The sequence below is a fragment of the Panthera pardus genome, unplaced genomic scaffold (assembly GCF_024362965.1).
Source record: "Panthera pardus isolate Hobbes unplaced genomic scaffold, ASM2436296v1 HiC_scaffold_22, whole genome shotgun sequence".
NCBI lineage: Eukaryota > Metazoa > Chordata > Mammalia > Carnivora > Felidae > Panthera > Panthera pardus.
Genome location: NW_026526788.1, coordinates 75,059,081 through 75,077,755, shown reverse-complemented (window position 1 = coordinate 75,077,755; position 18,675 = coordinate 75,059,081). Strand labels below are relative to the sequence as shown.

The 18,675-nt window shown below is 49.7% G+C and overlaps 1 protein-coding gene across 2 annotated transcripts in view; it reads left to right on the top strand.

The window, feature by feature from the left end:
• The first annotated feature begins 3,010 nt into the window (after positions 1–3,010).
• The window catches only part of RGS10 (regulator of G protein signaling 10), a 41,282-nt gene continuing 25,617 nt past the window's right edge, over positions 3,011–18,675 (top strand). Inside the window, exons 1-3 of one of the 2 annotated variants that reach the window (XM_019459597.2) lie at positions 3,011–3,174; positions 15,629–15,747; positions 16,981–17,067. In XM_019459597.2, the coding sequence (XP_019315142.1) occupies positions 3,126–3,174; positions 15,629–15,747; positions 16,981–17,067 (255 nt within the window). In that variant the 5' untranslated portion in view covers positions 3,011–3,125. Of the gene's footprint in view, positions 3,175–8,976; positions 9,122–15,628; positions 15,748–16,980; positions 17,068–18,675 lie in introns of those variants that run through there. The other variant, XM_019459598.2, reaches the window with a different exon arrangement.

Below are 18,675 nucleotides of genomic sequence, written 5' to 3'. Positions count from 1 at the left end.
GTCTAGTAAAATAGACGAGATGCTACAATACACTCACAGCTTACTACTTTTTTTAAGTTTCTCAGTAGAACAAGAAATCGCATTGAACTCTGAAGTCAATGATCACTCTGACATCCTAGGCTCTTCTCCGTGCCTGGCCAAATGAGGATTCAACCAAAGGTGGGACCAGTGGGGGGTAGGGAGGGGCCAAACCTCTTGTCCTCTTCTTGGCCAGATTTGAGAAGCCTTGAGATGAGCTACAGACAGTGAGTGATGCTGTCTGGATGGTGGGCCCCTTCAGCCCACATGCAGACCGCGGGCAGAACTTCATCGTGTGTGTGTGTGTGTGTGTGTGTGTGTGTGTGTGTGTGTGTGTGTGTGTTTTCTTTTGGTAAGCTTTAGGAATCATGAGGCTCTATACTTGTATTCTTGGTCTTCTATATAGTATGTGCACCTTGAAAACTGGCTTTTGGATCTTTAGACACTTAAAACAGATATTTAAAGCAACTTCACTAAGACAGTCTTTTCATGTCCCCAAACAGAAGTTTTAAACTGTGTACATTAAACCTTGACCATGGTCTTTTTTTTTTTTTTTAAGTTTATTTATTTATTTTGAGACAGAGAACAAGTGAGCATGAGAGGGGGGAGGGACAGAGAGAGAGGGAGAAAGAGAGCATCCCAATAGGGCTCCGTGCTGATGCACAGTGCCACATAGGGCTCGATCTCACAAACTATGAAATCATGACCTGAGCTGAAACCAAGAGTCTGTGCCTTAACCGACTCGGCCACCCAGGCACCCCCATGGTCCCGTGGTCTTTATTTTTGTACTCATCATTTGATTTGCCAACAGGACAGGGAAAGAGATTTGAAGCTGTGCTATTTTCCCCTTATCTCAGGAAGGCCTGGCTGCCCTCGTAGCTCAGGAGGCATTCATGAGCATGTCCTACGCCACACCAGGGCATTTCAGGACACTGTGGGGCTGGGCCTGGCACCTGGCATATTTAGCTATGCTCACCCATTGTGCCCGTCTCCGTATTTCCTGTGTTACAATGATCTGTTATGTTACCTGTAATTTGGCCTCCAGAGCAGTTTTCTGGGGGACATGTGCTGCACAAATGCCCTTGTCACTGCTGTGAGAATACAGCCACCTCGTTCAGATCCAGGATTCTGCCAGAGTTCAAAAGTCCTGCTCTTACAAAGAGGGAAGTGGCTGCCTGGGCTTGAAGTATGTTTTTTGTTTTTTGTTTTTTTTTTTTAAATGTTTACTTATTTTTGAGACAGAGAGAGAGAGCCTGAACGGGGGAGGGGCAGAGAGAGAGGGAGACACAGAATCCGAAGCAGGCTCCAGGATCCCAGCGGTGAGCACAGAGCCCCACTCGGGGCTGGAACTCACAGACCATGAGATCATGATGGGACGGAACCCACTGAGCACCCCCAAGCGTCCCTGGGCTTGAAGTATGTTACCAGGGTCTGGAAGCCTGCGGGGAGGGCAGCCCCAGAGGAGGCCAACAACAGGAGGAGGCGGGTTTTTATAATAAGCTCTTCTGCTGGTTCTGAGCTGGTTCCTGGTCACCATAATCTCCTCCATCCTCCAGCGCAGCTCAAAACCCAGGTCGTCTTCACGATCTCTCCTGGCAGCCGGGGACAGGGGGTGCTCAGAAACACTCTGAGGAAAGTGGCTTTGAGAGGCTTCAAGAGTGAGGACAGACATGAGAAAACAACCACAGGAGGCCCGGGATGGGGTAGAACTGGGACCGAACGGGTGGGTAGAAGGCGGGAGGAAAAATGAGCGCACCGGGCAGCTCAGAATAGAAGATACAAAAGAAAAGTGCCAGCTAGTGAAAACACTGCAAACGGACGGGTGGCAGGGCCCGGCGACTGGGGAGCGGTTTAGAAAAATAGCAATTAGCACAGCTAAAAATAAAGACCAATTTGGAGACAAAGCCAGATACACAAGGAGGAAAATAAGACTCGCCAGAAAGACAGTGCTTCGCAAACGGAACGCTCAAGAAAATGAGGCTAACGACACTCCCTTTGGGGCTGTTTTGCAGGGGAAGGAGACAATAGATAGAGCGGGGGGCGGGGGGGGGGGGTGGTGGTGCTGAGCAGGTGATTGGTGGTGGGAGAGGAGAAATCGGAACCGGAGCGCAGCGTGGACCGGAGTGATCCCGAACGCTGAGCGAAAGGCCCTGCCGGAAGCTGCAGCACGTGTCCCCAAAGTTAGAGATGTGTCCCCGGCCGGCCGCGCTTGGGGGCAGAGGCATCACGCGGCGCTGGAACCCGAAGGGTTCCTGCAGAATTCCGCCAAGACCCGCTCCTGGAACCTCCAGGCCACGGGCAGAAGGCGCCCAAGTTCCGGCGCCCGCGCCGCGCAGCTCGGCTGGGCTCGCTGCGCGCGCGGCCCGGCGGCCGGGACCCTGGCGACGCGCCACCGGCTTCGCGGCCGTGGGAGGGCCCGGCACCCGCGGAGTCGCGGGGCGGGCAGGCCCGGGCCCTCGGGGAACCTGGATCCCGGGGGCGAGAAGGCGAAGGCCGTGGGCCGCGCCCGGGTTTTGCAGAACCGTGAAGCCGAGGCTTCCGGGTCCGTGTAGCGAGAGGGGACCCCCGACTACCTCCCGGCCAAGGCGCGCGGAGCCGCGGAGCGCTGTGCGCCGGCGGCGCCGTGCCCGTTTCCCGCGGCTGCAGGAAGAGGGCGGGAGACCGGTTTGGACGCGGAGTCGCGAGGCGGGCGGGGCGGGGCCCGGGGCGACCTCTTCGGCGAGCTCCGCTGGGCGGCGGGGGGCCCCGGGGCGCACCGGCGCCAGGAGAGAGCTCCTAAGCCACGGGCGGCGCGGGCTCCCTCCGGGGCAGTGAGCCCCACCCCGGGCACGGGGTCGGGTCCCGGCGTTTGATCGCCCGGGGGCCACCCTGGCCCGCCCGGGACCCCGAGGCGGGACCGCGGGGCCCCCACCGGGGCGGTCGGGCAGGGCGCACCGAGCGCGCCACGCGGCGCCTGGCTGGGAGGAGGGCGGCGGGGCGGGGGCGGGCGCGCCGGGGCGGTGCCGAGTCGGCTCCTCCTCCTCCTCGGCCTCCACCTCCCCTCCGTCCTCAGGCTCAGCCGCCGCGCCGCCCGGCCGCTCCTCCTTCCTCCCCGGGCGACCGCGGCGATGTTTAACCGCGCCGTGAGCCGGCTCAGCAGGAAGCGGCCGCCGTCAGGTAAGCGGCTCCCGGGCCGGCGGGCTGGGGTTCGGGGCCTCCGAGGAGCTGCCCGCCCGGGGTCCCGGGCATCCTTCCCTCCCTCCTGTGTTCGGGCGCGGCTTGGCGATGCCACCCGACGACAGTCGCCGCGGACCGCGCCACTTCTCCTCGCTCCTTCCAGCGTCCCTGCGGCCGCCGCCGCTGCGGGAGCGCAAAGTCCCCCCCACCCCCACCCCCCCCCGAGAGGCGCTGCGGGGAGGAAGTTTGGACAAAAGGGGGAACAACAGCAGTTTTCTTTTTAGTGATGGTCTGCGAGGAGAAAGGAGATCCCAAACACCCGAAACTTTGGAGAGAGTGTGGGCTCTAGATCCGAAAGCAGAACGTCGCGCGGGGCCCTTCTCCCCTGGAGCTCTCTGCCTCTCTGTCCGCTGCGGGCGTCGTTGCGAATGATGCCCGCGCGGCGCCCAGAGGAGGCACGACCGGACCCCGGGGCACCGGACTGGCAGCGGGGCCTGGGCTGCCCGGCGCCTTCAGTTCTGCGCTGCGGAGCCCAAATGTGGGCGCGCCGAGGAGGGTGAACAGCAGGGTGGAGAATGCACATCTGTAGTTGGCGCCGGGGAGCGCTGACATTACCGTGCACTGGGCTTGGCTGTCCCAACGGACCAGCCTGAGCCACAATTCGGAGCAATTTGATAGGACAAAGAATCCACGGGGGAGACGGGACCATGCCTTTGATTCCAACCATCTTACCGTTTTTGTGCAGAATAATAGCTGTGCCCCTCTGAGCTCGTCATGTGGGCCCGGGTCTCTGTTCACCCAGTTCTGTGTTGTCTCTCCACCCGTAGGACGACCTCATGAGACAGGTACTGTCTCCTGGTATTGGCCACGTTCCAGAGGAGGGAACGGAAGCCAAGAGTCGTTAGGTAACTCGCCCCAAGTCACACTTAGGAGGCGATGGAGAAGCTGAAACCCAGGTTTGCCTGATTCTGGAGTTGGGAGGCTTTTCTGCAGTGTTCCACTCCCAAACTGACTTCATGGTGCTAAGAGTCTGTGCTGGTTGGTCCGTGTCCTCTTCTCACTGACTATCATATTTTATGAGGGACATTGCAGTTAAGAGGATGAACTGGGACCAGACAGGCTGGGACCAAATCCCACCTCCACTGCTGTGGAAACTTTGTGCAGATAAGGATCTGCAAAATGGGAATAAAATAGCTATCCCTCTTTGAGCGCTTACATGGAGCTGGTTTCCCGTCCATTATGCAAATCATTGCGTTAACAGGACAATCCTTATAAAGTAAGACTTCGTAGGGTCATGGTAAAGAGCTTGTATTAGTGTTAGTGGTCACGTAAATCTTGCCGTGTTGTCTGAGGGTCAAAGGATTCCTTTGTGGGGGTTCATTTCAGCCAATCCCTGTTGTTGAGTATTCACAGGTCTGGGGAGTGGTAGTCAGAGCCTGGACTCTGGAGTTAAACTCCTGGTTCCCGCCTTGACTCTATCATTTAGTGATCTTGGGCAAGTTACTTGACCTCTGAGCCAATTGCTAAATTATCGGGAAATCTGAGAACTGGCTGCTAAGTCATGGATAGCTTGAAATTGGCTGTTGGTGGGTATTTATACCATGGAAATCGACAAATGTTAAAAATCAAGCTTCCCCTCCCCCCACAGGAGAGTTGGTTTACTAGCACACCTCTGTGTCTGTTTTCCCGCCTGTAAAGTGGGTTTCATAGAGTTGTGGGATCAAACACACTAAAACATATGAAGTCCCCAGTGCATTGCCTGGCACTTAATAAATGAATAATAATGGTTAGCTTCCCCCTTTCCTATGATAAAGAGAGCTGCTCTGAACTTCTCTGCCTGAGTTATTCATTGCTTTGCTCTCATTTGGGGGCATACGTGGTTTTGGGGAGAGGGTGTTGTATGTGTGTAGGTTCACTCCAGAAAGACTGGGGCGGTTTTAGGGATACCAGTGGAGTGTACCTCTTTTAGGGCGGCAACTTTTCAGCCTTATGAAATAGGGTTCGGCCACAAATACAAAGATTAGTAGCTAAGCATCATGGATGGGTATTTGATGCCTGATCTGAGAGCCCAATGTCCTTAGGATTTTTAGGTTGAAAGTATGCCCCACTGATGGGAAAGGGCAAATGAGGCCCTGCCATTTGGGCATCACCATCCAGCAGTGAGAAAAGAAGGAGTCAAGTGAGAAGGGGGGACTGTGGGCCTGGGGTGGAGGTACCGGGAAGCCAGCCGAGTGATCCATGAGACCCTGTGCAACATTTTTATTTGGTCATTTTGAATTGTTTTTTCTAAAGTGGCTCTCCAAATTGTATAAGCTTCCAGCCCCACAAGTGCTGGATCCACTCCTGCAGACCCCTAATATGGACCCGGCTACACTCCTGCCTCCCAGAACCTTCTACTGTAGACTTTTCCTGCTTTTCAGCAAAACCGCATTGGAGACAGGCTCTTCAAGCTGAGGATTTGGAGTTCCTAACCCCTAATTCCGAGGCTCAAAATGCTGTTCCTTATTCTGCTTTCTGAGATTTCTCAAAGTGTGTTCGTGAGCCACCTGGGGGTGGGGAGGGCATCGATAAAATGCAGCTTCCCAGGCCACACCCTGGGCCCACTGGTTCAGTCTTGGGGACCCAAGGTGGGAGGGAGAGGAGGCTGCATTTTCAACAAGTGCCCCCAGTGATTCTGATGCCACTGAAGTGCAAGGACCCCTTGAGGGACTCTGACCACCCTTTGCCCCTCACAACCACTTACGTTGTTGATGGTAACTGACGCTACTCACCTGAAAAGCAAAGCCAAAGCCACAGCCTTCCGTCGGCCAGCAGATTGAGGGGTGACCCGTTGAGGGAATCCCCACCCTGCCGGGCAGACCATGGCCCTCCCCAGGGCAGGGGGCCTGTTGTACATGATCCCATTAAACCCTTGGGACCAGTTTCAGATTTATTGCTGGGCTTAAGTTTTCACTTAGAGGTGACAGTCAGCATTGCAATTTAATGTCTTTGTTTTAACAACCCAGCAGCCGGGCAGTCTTGGCCCCCCAGGGAAACTTTCCCTGCAGAACATCACTGGCCCAGGACTGTGGGTTCAGGGAGAGCAACGCAAGGACAGAGTGGCGGGGCTGGGCCGCGGAAGGGGTGTTGATTTAAACCAGTGTGGTCAGCCACGTGGTCAGCGCCAGCTCTGAATGCCGCGAAGAGCAGCCTGTAGACGGTGGGGGTCAGGTGCTAATGATGCTCTTTTTTTTTTTTTTTTTTTTTTTTATGCCTTCATTGACTTTGTGTGGGACGGATGTCTCCTTTTGTCACTGTTAGGCATTTGGGGAACCTAAGCAGGTGCCTGGGGGGGCCATTTCCTGGGACTTCCTGGATGAACTGAGCCACTTCCCCCGCTGGGCTTGAGTAATGCCCTCCGCCTCAGGCGCTGGGCTCGGAAGCTTGCTGTTTAAATTGTACTAAATTTACTCTCCTTGGTATCTTCTGCTTCCCTCAGATAGCTCTCCACTGCAGCAGGCCCCAGGAGGGACGGTGGGGGCGGAGGGGGCCTGGGCAGGCGACAGCAGCAGCTCCCTGATAAGAGCTGTCAGGAGGCGTCCACTGGGAGGAAACAGCCCCACGCAGGCTCCCGGGGACTCATTTCCCTTCTAAGCCAGTTCGCATCCCTCCAGGCCTCGCCGAGTGCCCTTGGGTCAGCTGTGCTGCCCCCTCTGCGCGGTGCTCAGGGACCCCTCATCTGGCCCGCCTTCTCTCCTGGCCCCGTTTCCCCGTTCTTGCTGTGCCCTTGGGCGGCTGGGCATTCCCACTTCTGCCCCTTTGCTTCCCGAGGGTGTCCTCTGTCCTAAGTCTTCTCCCAAAGCTGGGTCTCCCTGCTCCCTGCCGCTCTCTCCAGCCTCATGCCTCCCTCCCTCTCTGCCCCCGAAATGCAGCCTGTCCACTTTGTCTTTTCCTGGACAGCTGCAGAGGCCACCAAGGGGCAGGGACTTGACAGGAGCAGCCCATTTAGGAGGGGACAGACCAGAGAACTCAGCTCCCTGACCCAAGTCCAGAGCTATCTGCATGGCCTCGCTCAGGATCCACTTGGTCGTTTTGTTCAAATATATTTGGGGTGGGGCGCCTGGGTGGCTCCGTCGGTTAAGCATCCGACTCGGGCTCAGGTCATGATCTTATAGTTCATGAGTTCGAGCCCTGCATCGGGCTCTGTGCTGACAGTTTGAAGCCTGGAGCCTGCTTCGGATCCTGTGTCTCCCTCTCTCTACCCCTCACCTGCTCACACTCTGTCTCTCAAAAATAAGTAAACATTAAAAAATATATATTTAGAGCTGAAATATATATATGTATATATGTAATGGGGAGCTGCTAAATTTTCTTTCCTGTCTCCCTTCTTCCTTTCTCCAGTCAGGACATTATAAACAAAGCCATCATCAGCCATCTTTATCATCCCATGAACAAAAGGGCATTTTAACACCCTGAATAGTAAAGATATAATCTTGTGTAAAGAAATGTCCTGGGGACGCCTGGGTGACTCAGTCCGGTGAGCATCCGACTCTTGATTTCGGTTCAGGTCATGATCTCACGGTTCATAGGTTCGAGCCCTGCGTTGGGCTGTGTGCACTGATTGCATGGGGCCTGCTTGGGATTCTCCATCTCCTCTCTCTCTCTGCCCCTCCCCTGCTCACACTCTCTTTGTCTCTCTCATAATACATACATACATACATATATACATACATGCATACTTACATACATAAATAAACTTTAAAAAGAAATGTCCTGATACTCAGGAATCTTCTAGAAGTTGTTGCATCTAGGGAGAGGCCCTGGGTAGGCAAGGGACAGAGCTGAGAGGAAGCCCTGTTCTACTGTGCTCCCTCTTCGGCCTCTTGAATTTTGTACTATGTAAATAATGATCTCTTTCCTAAGAATAACCCAGGGCTGTCCTTACTGCATCAAGACAGCTCACTTGGTAAATATTTCCTTATCCTTATTCTCATTTCTTCACGAACCAGTGAAATAAACTCCGTGCCAGCCTGTGGCATTGTGGGCAGACGGCCATCTGGGAACTCCTGGTCTCACCTTCTCAATTAATTTTAAGTTCCGTGAGAAAGAGGGCCCCGCCTTTCACTTCTTGCGTCTGTCACGGCCCTTCCCTTTCTAGGCTCTGATGCCAACTTGGGGTTGAATCCTACCTCGTCTCCTTCTTCGCTTGCTCCTTGGAGCCGGTTTATTGAACCTCGTTGTGCCTCTGTTTCCTTCTCTGTAAAATGGGCCAAAGATGAGCCCGACTTCTACGGGTCACTGGGAAGTTGAGACAGGATATAGTAAGTGCTCAGTCAAGCAGCTATTTTTACAGCTGTCATCCTCACTGTCTCGCCCCCAATCTATCAGAAAACGTTCATCAATGTAAACATGACCATGAGCGCCAGGCACTGCTGACCCTGAGGACGACGCAGCTCTTACTCAAGAAATGCACAGTCTCTCTGATCCTGGAGGGGGGGATGTCATTTACTTGCCTCTCGATAGGGGCCGGGGGCAGCGGGGGCGGGGGGGGGGGCGGGGGGGGGGAGTGAGGGCACATTTATGCATGACTGTCAGGCCCCCGGGGGAAGCACAGGGGCTTCTGGGAAGTGAAGAAAATAATGACAGGGTCTTCATTTTCACCCCCAGGATAGGGCTCCCGGGTAATTTTATTTTTTCTGGGTCTTTGCCTAGAAAGTGAAGATTCTAGGGAGTCTACAAATAACAGTCTGGCGTTCTTATTTCCTTCCCTCTGGTAGAAACTGGAAACCAGTGGCCATCTGTTGTTTAGTCCACTCAAAAGAGGATGTGGAGGCTTGTTTTTCCTCCAGACCCAAGGGTGTTCAGGAGACCCACAGCCCCCTGGCCTGTCTCCCACGAAGCGTCTCTGAGAAGGCAGTGGGTTTTTGGGCTGTGTGAAGCTCCTCAAGTGGACCCTGGAGCATGGAATGTAAGGAGTGACCCCCACCTCCTTTGGCGATGACCTCAGCTTGTGTGTTGCCCGGGTGACAGCGGGGCAGGGCAGGGGCTGGGGGGAGCGAGGAGTGCAGGCACAGGTGCACAGGTGACCTTTGGAGGCACTGCCTGAGCAGTCAGCTTTCTCTGAGGTCTCTGGCTTCACGTGAAAAACGCCATGATGCCTTTTCTGAGCCCAGCCAACCCTCTGCAGCCCTGTCACCCTCTCTGGTCTTTGATGCTTGCTATTAGTAGGATTATTTTTAAGCTTTTTCATTTTTGTTATTATATTCTGCTAATTGCCATTCATGCAGACCTCCGCACCAAGGGAATTGCATGCTTGAAGGATAGTTATTCTCAGAAGTTAGATACTGGAGCCGAAAAACACTTAAGTAATATTTAGATAGAGTGTTTCCATGACCCAGTTTCTCTGGAGCCTTACATAGATCACCAGTTGTAACAAACTGATTCTCTGCTTCTAAGTTTGGAAAAAAGAAAAAGTCTTTTTTTTTTTTTTTAAATGTAATATGTTTGATGTGGCATAGTTGATATGAAGTTTTAAATAAGCTTCTTGGGGGTGCACTTTCCTTGAATATTTATGGGAGTATGGCGTGTGAGTGTGAGTGTGTGTGTGTGTGTGTGTGTGTGTGTGTTGTACCAAACCACTTTAGAATTTTGGAGTGAACGTTTCTGCCTCTTCCTAGGCTTGAATATTTGGCTTGTTTCCTTAATGATGCTGTAAGTTTTGGGGGGTACTTAGGAGAGACTCTTTGATTTTGGACGTTGACTCTGCTTTGAGGAAGTTGGTATTGAGATTTTATTAGAACATTATTTGACTGGGAAAACTGTCTAGGCAGGATAATTACCCAGACCTTCCTGCAGACTAATAGCAGGAATCCAGGCTGCAAGCATTCAGTTTCGATGAGTGTTACGGATGCCTTTTGAGTATGGATTTCCAAGGAGTTAATGTCTGGCGAAAGCCCCTGATAGATATGGCATCATAGCATCTATAAATAATGCATTACGAAATACGCGGCAAGCAACCAGCCTCCGCCATCTGTATCTTTGAAATACTGGCTTTTACTGAAGCCAGAAACCACATAGAACCGCATAAATGTAAATGGAGAGTGTATGGACACTGTGTTTGAGTGTTAGATGATGCTGGCCCGGTCTCGTGTGGGTTTTTGTCTACGTAGAATTCCTTCTCAGTTTTCTCAGGCTTTCCCCGCGGTGCAGATGGTATCTTTCTCTTCAAGGCTGCTATGTTCTGGCCTTGGTGAGTGTGAGGACCGGCAGATGTCAAAACTAAAAATGGCACTCGAGTCTCATGGTGAAGGTCGTGCTTGGACCCTGACACCCCCACCCCCCGCCCCTTTCCTAGCTGGGTGACCCTTGCAAGTTACCATGCTTCATCTGTGTTTCCTCATCTGTGAAGTGGGGTAATATCAATCACACCACAGGGTCCTTGTGAGAAGTGGATGATTTAACTCACAGAAAAAGCTTGGAACAGTACCCAGCGCACTATAAGCAATTTATAAGTGTTCACTGTTGTTATTAGCTGATGATGGATTAGTGTGAAGATCAATGTATTGACAAATAAGTATTATGCCTACAAAAATTTGATTTAAAATGCTTTAACTTTTTTTTTTTTTTTTTTTTTTTTTTTTTTAAGAGACAGAGAGCGAGCAGGGGAGGGGCAGAGAGAGAGGGAGATACAGAATCCGAAGCAGGCTCCAGGCTCTGAGCTGTCAGCAAAGAGCCTGATGCAGGGCTTGAACCCACGAACTGTGAGATTGTGACCTGAGCGGAAGCCGGATGCTCAACTGACTGAACCGCCCAGGCGCCCCGATCTGAAATGCTTTAAAGAGCCCAGGAGATTAAAAAAATTTTTTTCCAGGGGTGCCTGGGTGGCCCAGTTGGTAAAGTGTCTGACCCTTGATTTCAGCTCAGGTCATGATCTCACGGTTTGTGAGTTCAAGCCCCACACTGACGGCCTGGAGCCTACTTGGGATTCTCTCTCTCTCCCTCTCTCTGTCCCTCCCCTTCTTGCTCTCTGTCTCTCTTTCTAAAAATAAATAAGCTTAAAAAATTTAAAAAAATTTTTTTCCATTGCGAAAATGTTTTATAGGTGAACTAAAAACAATAAGAAAAGATAAACAGATCTGGACAAAATTGAAACAAACAAATGTTATCAGCGGTAATTCGTTACTAGCTTGAGTGATCTTAAAGCTGCTAGAAAAATATGTTTGACTGTTTTTTCCCACCTGTGCATTCCAAGCTTGCTTTCTTGTGTAATCCACCCCAACCGGCAACTTTTGTCAATGAAAAAGCAAAGGGGAATATTACACCTTTATGGCTCCAAGTGCCGGGAGCTGAGAAGCTGGGAACTCTTGATTTTGTTTTATTCTTAAGTTCAGATGTAAACCTGCTTGCTATGGAGAGAGGTTATTTCTTTTTCTTATAATTATTGGACTGATTGTTACATTGAAGGTGAACTTGTCTTAGGACGCCTTTACATATGTGCATTGGTAAGTAGTGAAAGTCTCCTGAGCAGGGGACCCTGAGTAGAAATACCCTGAGTTAAGGGGCAATGTCTAGAGTAGTACCAAATGGGGCGGGCCTCTGCTCAGTCTCGCTGGAGGTCAGGATAATGACTTGGAAAAGAGATACATCATTAAATGAATGGAGTGTGCAAATGCTGCTCTCTCCAGAGCTATCTATGCATGTTGCTACCAATCAAGAAGGATTAAGAAAAACAGGCGTAGCCAGAAGCCTTCATCAGGCTTTTGAAAGACAATCAGGAAGTCTTGGAAAAATTCAAACCAATATTTCTGGGGAAAGTGAGAAAACATGGCAGACAGAGTGTGGGTAGAAGATTCCTATGGTCAGGATGGTTGGGGCAGAAGGTGGGCAGAAAGGCAAGAAGGAACTTGTTTGTTTGTTTGTTTTTTAATGCATGTTTATTATTTTTTTCTTTTTTGTTGTTTTTTAAAAATATAATTTATTGTCAAATTGGTTTTCATAGTGTGTGTTTATTTTTGAGAGAGAGACAGACAGAGAGAGAGACAGCACGAGTTGGGGAGGGGCAGAGAGAGAGAGAGGGAGACGCACAGAATCCGAAGCAGGCTCCAGGCTCCGAGCTGTCAGCACAGAGCCCATGAGGGGCTCAAACCCACGAATCTTGAGATCATGACCTGAGCTGAAGTCTGACACTTAACTGACTGAGCTCCCCGGGTGCCCCGGATTTTGTCTCTGTCCAGGGCAGCAAACCCAGACACTAGTAACCACGGCCAAGGAGAGTAGTGAGCTATATCTTGGTGTCCTTTCTGAGCCAGCTCTGGAAATTCCGTGCCCTTCTGTAACAGTGTCGTGGGAGACGTATTCCTTTACTCTTGGTGGCAAGGAAGTGGTAGCCCCACAGAGAACTGAGAGGAAGGGCCACTTATTTTGCAAAGTCCCCGGGTTCTGGAGCAGTCTGGGGTTCTGTGGAGGTGGTCCTTATAGGGACAGTCGCCTTCACACATAAGTCCCAATACTGGTTCCATCAAGGAGTTCAAGTTCATTTTACCCCCTGAACCTTTATTTCCCAGTAAGGAAAATAAGGGGACTAGACCAGACTAGTAGGCATTGAATTCTAAGACTTTTTGTTCGAGTGAAAGCTGGCACAGAAGCCTAACATGCCAAACGATTAGAGTATGAAATAAAGGGTAGGGGAGGTACAATTATCTCATGGTGGGGCCAGATATCCTATCTCTCAGTTAACCAGACAATCTGGTTAACTCTTTTGGCTACATGAGAATGCACCAAGTGTATTTATTTTCAAGACAGTGTGGCAGCGAAAGCCCAAGGGTGGTTTGGTTTATTATAGAAAAGAATGCCAGGAGTCTTGGAATCCTTTCAGACCTAGGTTGAAAACTTATGGGCAAAGTAGGTGTTCTGCGACACGGAGAGGAATTTGTGGCTGCCTAAGACTGTTCCCGGAATAGCCCACTTGTGTCTCTGCATTTATTTACTTAAGAGAAGGTCTGCTGAGGAAATGGAGTAAATTGTCAAGCTGTATTCAAGGACAGGACCGTAAATTGGTGAAATGCTTGGCAGAATGAACCCTCTTGCAGAACTTTCTTATAATAATGACCTTTTAACTTGATTTATACTTTGTGGGGAAGAAACTCGGTGTTTAGATGCTTGCCATTCTAGCATTTGCAAAGAGAGCGGGGGACTAATTTAATATCCACGAACTGAAGATTCACTTTAGAGAAGCGTCGGGTCCATTTGTGATGTGTTCGAGTGAGTTTGCTTCGCGATTAGAGGAGTAGATTTGTCCCAAATAATTCTCTTATGTGCTCCATCACCAATGCGTATTGAAACACAGCGCCCAGCTGGGGTTTCTGGCTTCTGTTTTGTTCAGCCGGAGTCAGCCAGTGAATGTCTAAAATCCAGGTGGTTGGGCGCCTGGGTGGCTTAGTCGTTAAGCATCTGACTCTTGATTTCGGCTCAGGTTATGATCTCACAGTTTGTGAATTCAAGCCCTGCATCAGGCTCTGCACTGACAGTGAGAAGCCTGCTTGGGGTCTGTCCCCCCGCACCCCCCCCCCACCTTCCCCTGTTTGCTCTCTCTCTCTTAAAATAAATAAAAATAAACTTTAAAAATAAATAAATAAAATAAATCCAGGTAGTTTTCCCAGATGCTGGGAGACTGTGTCAGCTGCTTGAGAAATTAACACGTGTGTTGATCCCCAATAGAACATGAAAGATCATGGGAGCTGAGTTACTATTAAGTACAATGTATCATGATATGACTTCCCTCCAAAAACATTTGAGGGGCACCTGGGTGGCTCAGTTGGTTAAGCATCCAGCTTCCGTTCAGGTCATGATTTCACAGCTCCGTGAGTTCGAGCCCCGCCTCAGGCTCTGTGCTGACAACTTGGAACCTGGGGCCTGCTTCAGATGTGTCTCCCTCTCTGTCCCTCCCCTGCTTGTGCGCTCTCTGTCTCTCTCTTTCTCAAAATAAATAAATAAACATTAAAAAAAAAAAAACAACAACAAAAGCAAAAACATTTTAAACTGTATGGCATCCTGGCTATTTGCAGCAATTAATATTCATAAGACTTTTTTTCATTTATCCTTTTTGAATGGTTTGCTTTGCCGATTTTTTAGTTAAAAGCTTATTTTCTCCTACGTTCAAACTTTTCTTTATAGAAACATGTTTCTACTTTGAAAACAAAAAGGCAATGGAGAAAAAAATATTAGGTATAAAAATAGTTCACTTGATAGATCATTATTTTAGGGAAGAGGAGAGAGGAACTAACGTTTGTTGAGAGTGCAGTGTGAGCTTCTAGATGGCTGGTGTGCTTCCTCTTTTAGTCCTTGGATAATGGGAGAGATAGGAGGATTATCTTTACTTTCCACACAGAATGTTGCCCCTTACCACACAGTTTGAATTGGCCGAACTGGGTTTGGAACCTGGGCCCACCCGAAGTGGCATTCCATGGTTTTTCCTTGACTCCAGGAAGGGGCCAAATTCTGGAGAACGAGGCATGTTTGTGCTGTCACTTCCTCTCAGGCGAGTAGCCACAGTGTGTTAGCTGGAGGTCCCCTGTCCCCTTTCCTTCAGTCAAGGGACTTTGCAGGTGTCTTGAGGAAGAGAATGCATCAGATGTGCAGGTGCAGACAGTCATTCATTCATTCAGTCTACACACAGAGGAACAGTGTGATGCTGAGCCATATTGGAGCCTGAGGCAAAACGAAAAATCAGTAATACCCATCCTGTCTTTATTTAAAATTTTGATATTTTGCTCATGATGGAATTCTTTCCATTAATTTTGATTTTTCAAAATCATGCATGAAAATACCATTTATGTTCATGCCTGAGGTTTTTTTTTTTTTTTTGGGGGGGGGCAACCCCCTGAAATTTTGCACCTGCAGCCAGTGCTCCCTTTTCCCACTCCATCCCAGCCCTGGTACATACTTTTATTTATGTGCCAGGCAATGAGCCACATGTTGCAGATTCAAGGTAAAGATCTACAGAAGCTTTCAGACGATTGAGTCAGTTGTACAAATAATCACAACACAGCACGATAATTACAAGACTGTGCACAAAGTGTGATGGGGAAGGAGTAGCCATTGAGTTGGGGTCCCTGGGAAGATGGCTTGAATGAGACTTGAGGGCTGCCTGAGGGTTGGCCAGTGGTCATGTGGATGGAGGAAGGATGGATGGAGAGTGGTAGAAAATGGCAAGGCCCTTTTGTCATTGCTCTGAGCCTCAGTTTCCCTAACCTGTAACATGGAGAAAATGGCAGTGCCTACTTCATAAGGTCATTATCAGGACTGGAATGATTTCCCTGGGTTAAGTGCCTAGAATATAATTATCCTGGCACATAATATATATTTGATGATGATGATGATGTTGTTGATGATGATGAATTTGATGACCATTATATGCAGATATTTTAAAATGAAAGTATCTTTGAGCCACAAACACATCCTGAACTTTGCTTTGCAGACATCCACAGCAGTGATGGGAGTCCCAGCAGCAGCCACCAGAACCCCAAGAGCACAGCCAAATGGGCAGCCTCTCTGGAGAATCTGCTTGAAGACCCAGAAGGCGTGAAAAGATTTAGGGTTTGCCTTTTTCATTGTTGACCGGGATTGATGCAACCCACGAAGAAGTTTAGATGTCTGTGGGGGAAACACAGGATGGTTTTTTTTTTTTTAACACTGAAAATGTTAAACACTGTTTAACACTGAGAATAAGGACTTCTCAGTTGTCATGGCCGAGATGGCTTTCCTGGATGGCCATGGACCAGAACTGAGGGGCATACACAGACTGTTTCTGGTTTTCATCTGGCTGGATGGGAGCGGGTAGGGGTGATGGGGACGAGGTACCGTGCTCGCTGGCAGAATCTACAAAGAATTTCCAGCTCTGTGACACCTGGGAGGGGGCGGTCTGGGTCTCTCTGATGTGAAGGTTTGTTCCCTTGTGCATTGGGGATTCCCAGGACTCATTATTAATAGAGTGAGAGGGGTGGACAACAGCTAGAAAAGTGAGGTTGAACCCAGAGAGAAGGGTGGATGGATGGGAAGTGTCAGTCCTGCCGGCAAAGAACTGCTCTGGCTCGCAGAAACCCCAGGTGTCAGAAGACCCGCGTGTGACTTCTGAGAATGCCCGGTATCTGCCTGAGTCCCACCAACTCCTGTCTTTAAGTCTTGGGCCAGGTCAGGGCAAGCCCTGATGCTGTCGGTCCCTGTTTTGGTGCCGAGGGAGGGGTGACGGGCTGGTCTACTGCCATTCCCGGACACCAGGCCATTGCGAGCCCTGTCTGGATCTCACGGAGGACGCTTTCCTGCGCACAGCGGGATAACAGGGTGTACTGCTAACTCCCCAGCGTCTGCCAAACGAAAACTCACCTCCAACTTAAAATCGTTTTCATCGTGGCATTTTCAGACATGCTTAATAGGTTTTCTTTTCTTTTGTTTAAATAAATGGGGCTGATTTTAGAGGAATGTACTTTGTCTAAACACTGTCTGGAAGGAACTAATATATCTCCCACTTTAATTTACTCTTTGGTAATTTATTGCCAGCTTAGCCTTAGTGAGTAGATTCTTGCTTCATTTTTACTCTTCCTCACAATGTCAAAGTCATTAAGTTCAAATGCGTATGAAATTCTAGCTTTAACATTAAACATGCACTTTGTTTTTCAGGATGGAGTTTTTCGCAGGGTGACTGCACCATACTCATTTGTTGAATTTTGCCAAACCAGTCCTTGGAGAGAAACACATCATTTGTTTGTTTGTTTGTTTGTTTGTTGTTAAAGTGGAATACTGCTTGATGTTGTTTCTTATTTTTATCCACAGGAATTTTTAAAAAAGGAATTCAGTGAAGAAAATGTTTTATTTTGGCTAGCGTGTGAAGATTTTAAGAAAACACAGGATAAGAAGCAGGTATTTCTTCCAGTCTGTAATCACATTCTTGATAATTTTTTCTCTCCTTATAAAGTTCAGCTGCCTTGGGGTGCCTGGGGGGCTCAGTCAGTTAAGCATCCGACTTTGGCTCAGGTCATGATCTCACGGTTCGTGGGTTCAAACCGTGCGTCGGGCTCTGTGCTGATAGTTCAGAGCCTGGAGTCTGCTTCAGATTCTGTGTCTCACTCTCTGTCTGCCCCTCCCCTGCCTGCGCTCTGTTTCCCTCTGTCTCTCAAAAATGAATAAACGTTAAAAAAGAATTAAAAAAAAATAGTTCAGCTGCCTTTCCAATAGACTTTGAAATTGCCTAAAGAGGGGTGCCTGCCTGGGTGGCTCAGTCGGTTAAGTGTCCGACTTCAGCTCAGGTCACGATCTTAATGGTTCGTGAGTTCCAGCCCCGTGTTGGGCTCTGTGCTGACAGCTCAGAGCTCGGAGCCTGGAGTCGGCTTCGGATTCTGCCTCTCTCTCTGCCCCTCCCCCACTCGAGCACACACATGCGCGCACAACATGCTCTCTCTCTCAAAAATAATAAACATTAAAAAATTGTTTAAGAAGAAAAGAAATTGCCTAAAGAAATCAGATCCATACTGGATTTGGGGAAAGACTGAAGCTTCAGATTAGGTCTCTTGGGTGGATCAAATATTAATCGTTTTAAAAAGTGTGTTAATTTTTGAATGGAGCAGTTCAGACGGACAAATATTTAAAGCAAAAATGACAATTTATGTCGTTTCAAGTTCATCATCGCACACGGTTTTTTTCTTCATGAATAAGTTACGAGGATGCTTCCCCAGAGTTGGACGTGTTGGCATTTTGTACGGATGTAGTAAAACGCTAAGCAGATGTGTGGCAATAAAAGTGGTACTCGAATCAGATAGATTGTCAATTATTCAACGTATCTTTACAAAACATCCTGCCGTTGGCAGGGGTCCCGCAGAGAGAGTTTCTGACTGTTCTCCTGGGTATATGTGTGCTCTCTGCAGGAGGTCGCCTTTAATTCTGACGTCAGTGGATTTCCTGTCCTTGAAGGTTGAGTGCGAGGGGAGGTGGAGGAGATTATGGGGAAGGAGGCCTGTGGATCGGGTGTGTTCGTGAAGCCTGTGCCTGTGTATGTCTCAGAGGCTCCCAGCTAAATGCCTACAGGGGCTGGTGAGGAACATGAATCCGCAAGGCTTTTGGTGTGAGGCTATAGGGAGTAGTGGGGACTGGGGCCACTGTGGGCAGCCAGCATTGCCTCCAGCGGCTGCGGCTGAGTGTAGCTGACTTTGGCAGTGAGCGCTTGGGGGCCTGTGGCTCTCTGGGCTTCCCCATGCTTCGAGTTCTGCCCACCTACGTCTTCACTTGCCCACCCTTGCCCCCAGAACCCTGAGGGGCGGGCCTTTCTTCCTGAGGCCCCTTCTACCTTCTTCAGCCCGGTACTGCCTGGTTTTCCAGAGAAATCGGGCGTTCGGATTCTTATGGAACCACTCGATTCTATAAATGTTGGAACTGATTTTCAAAAGATGGAAAACCTTGCCTGCCAAATGAAACACATCCCTGGGCAGATGCAGCCTGTGGGCTGCCGGTCTTGAGCCTCTGTCTCCAAAAGCC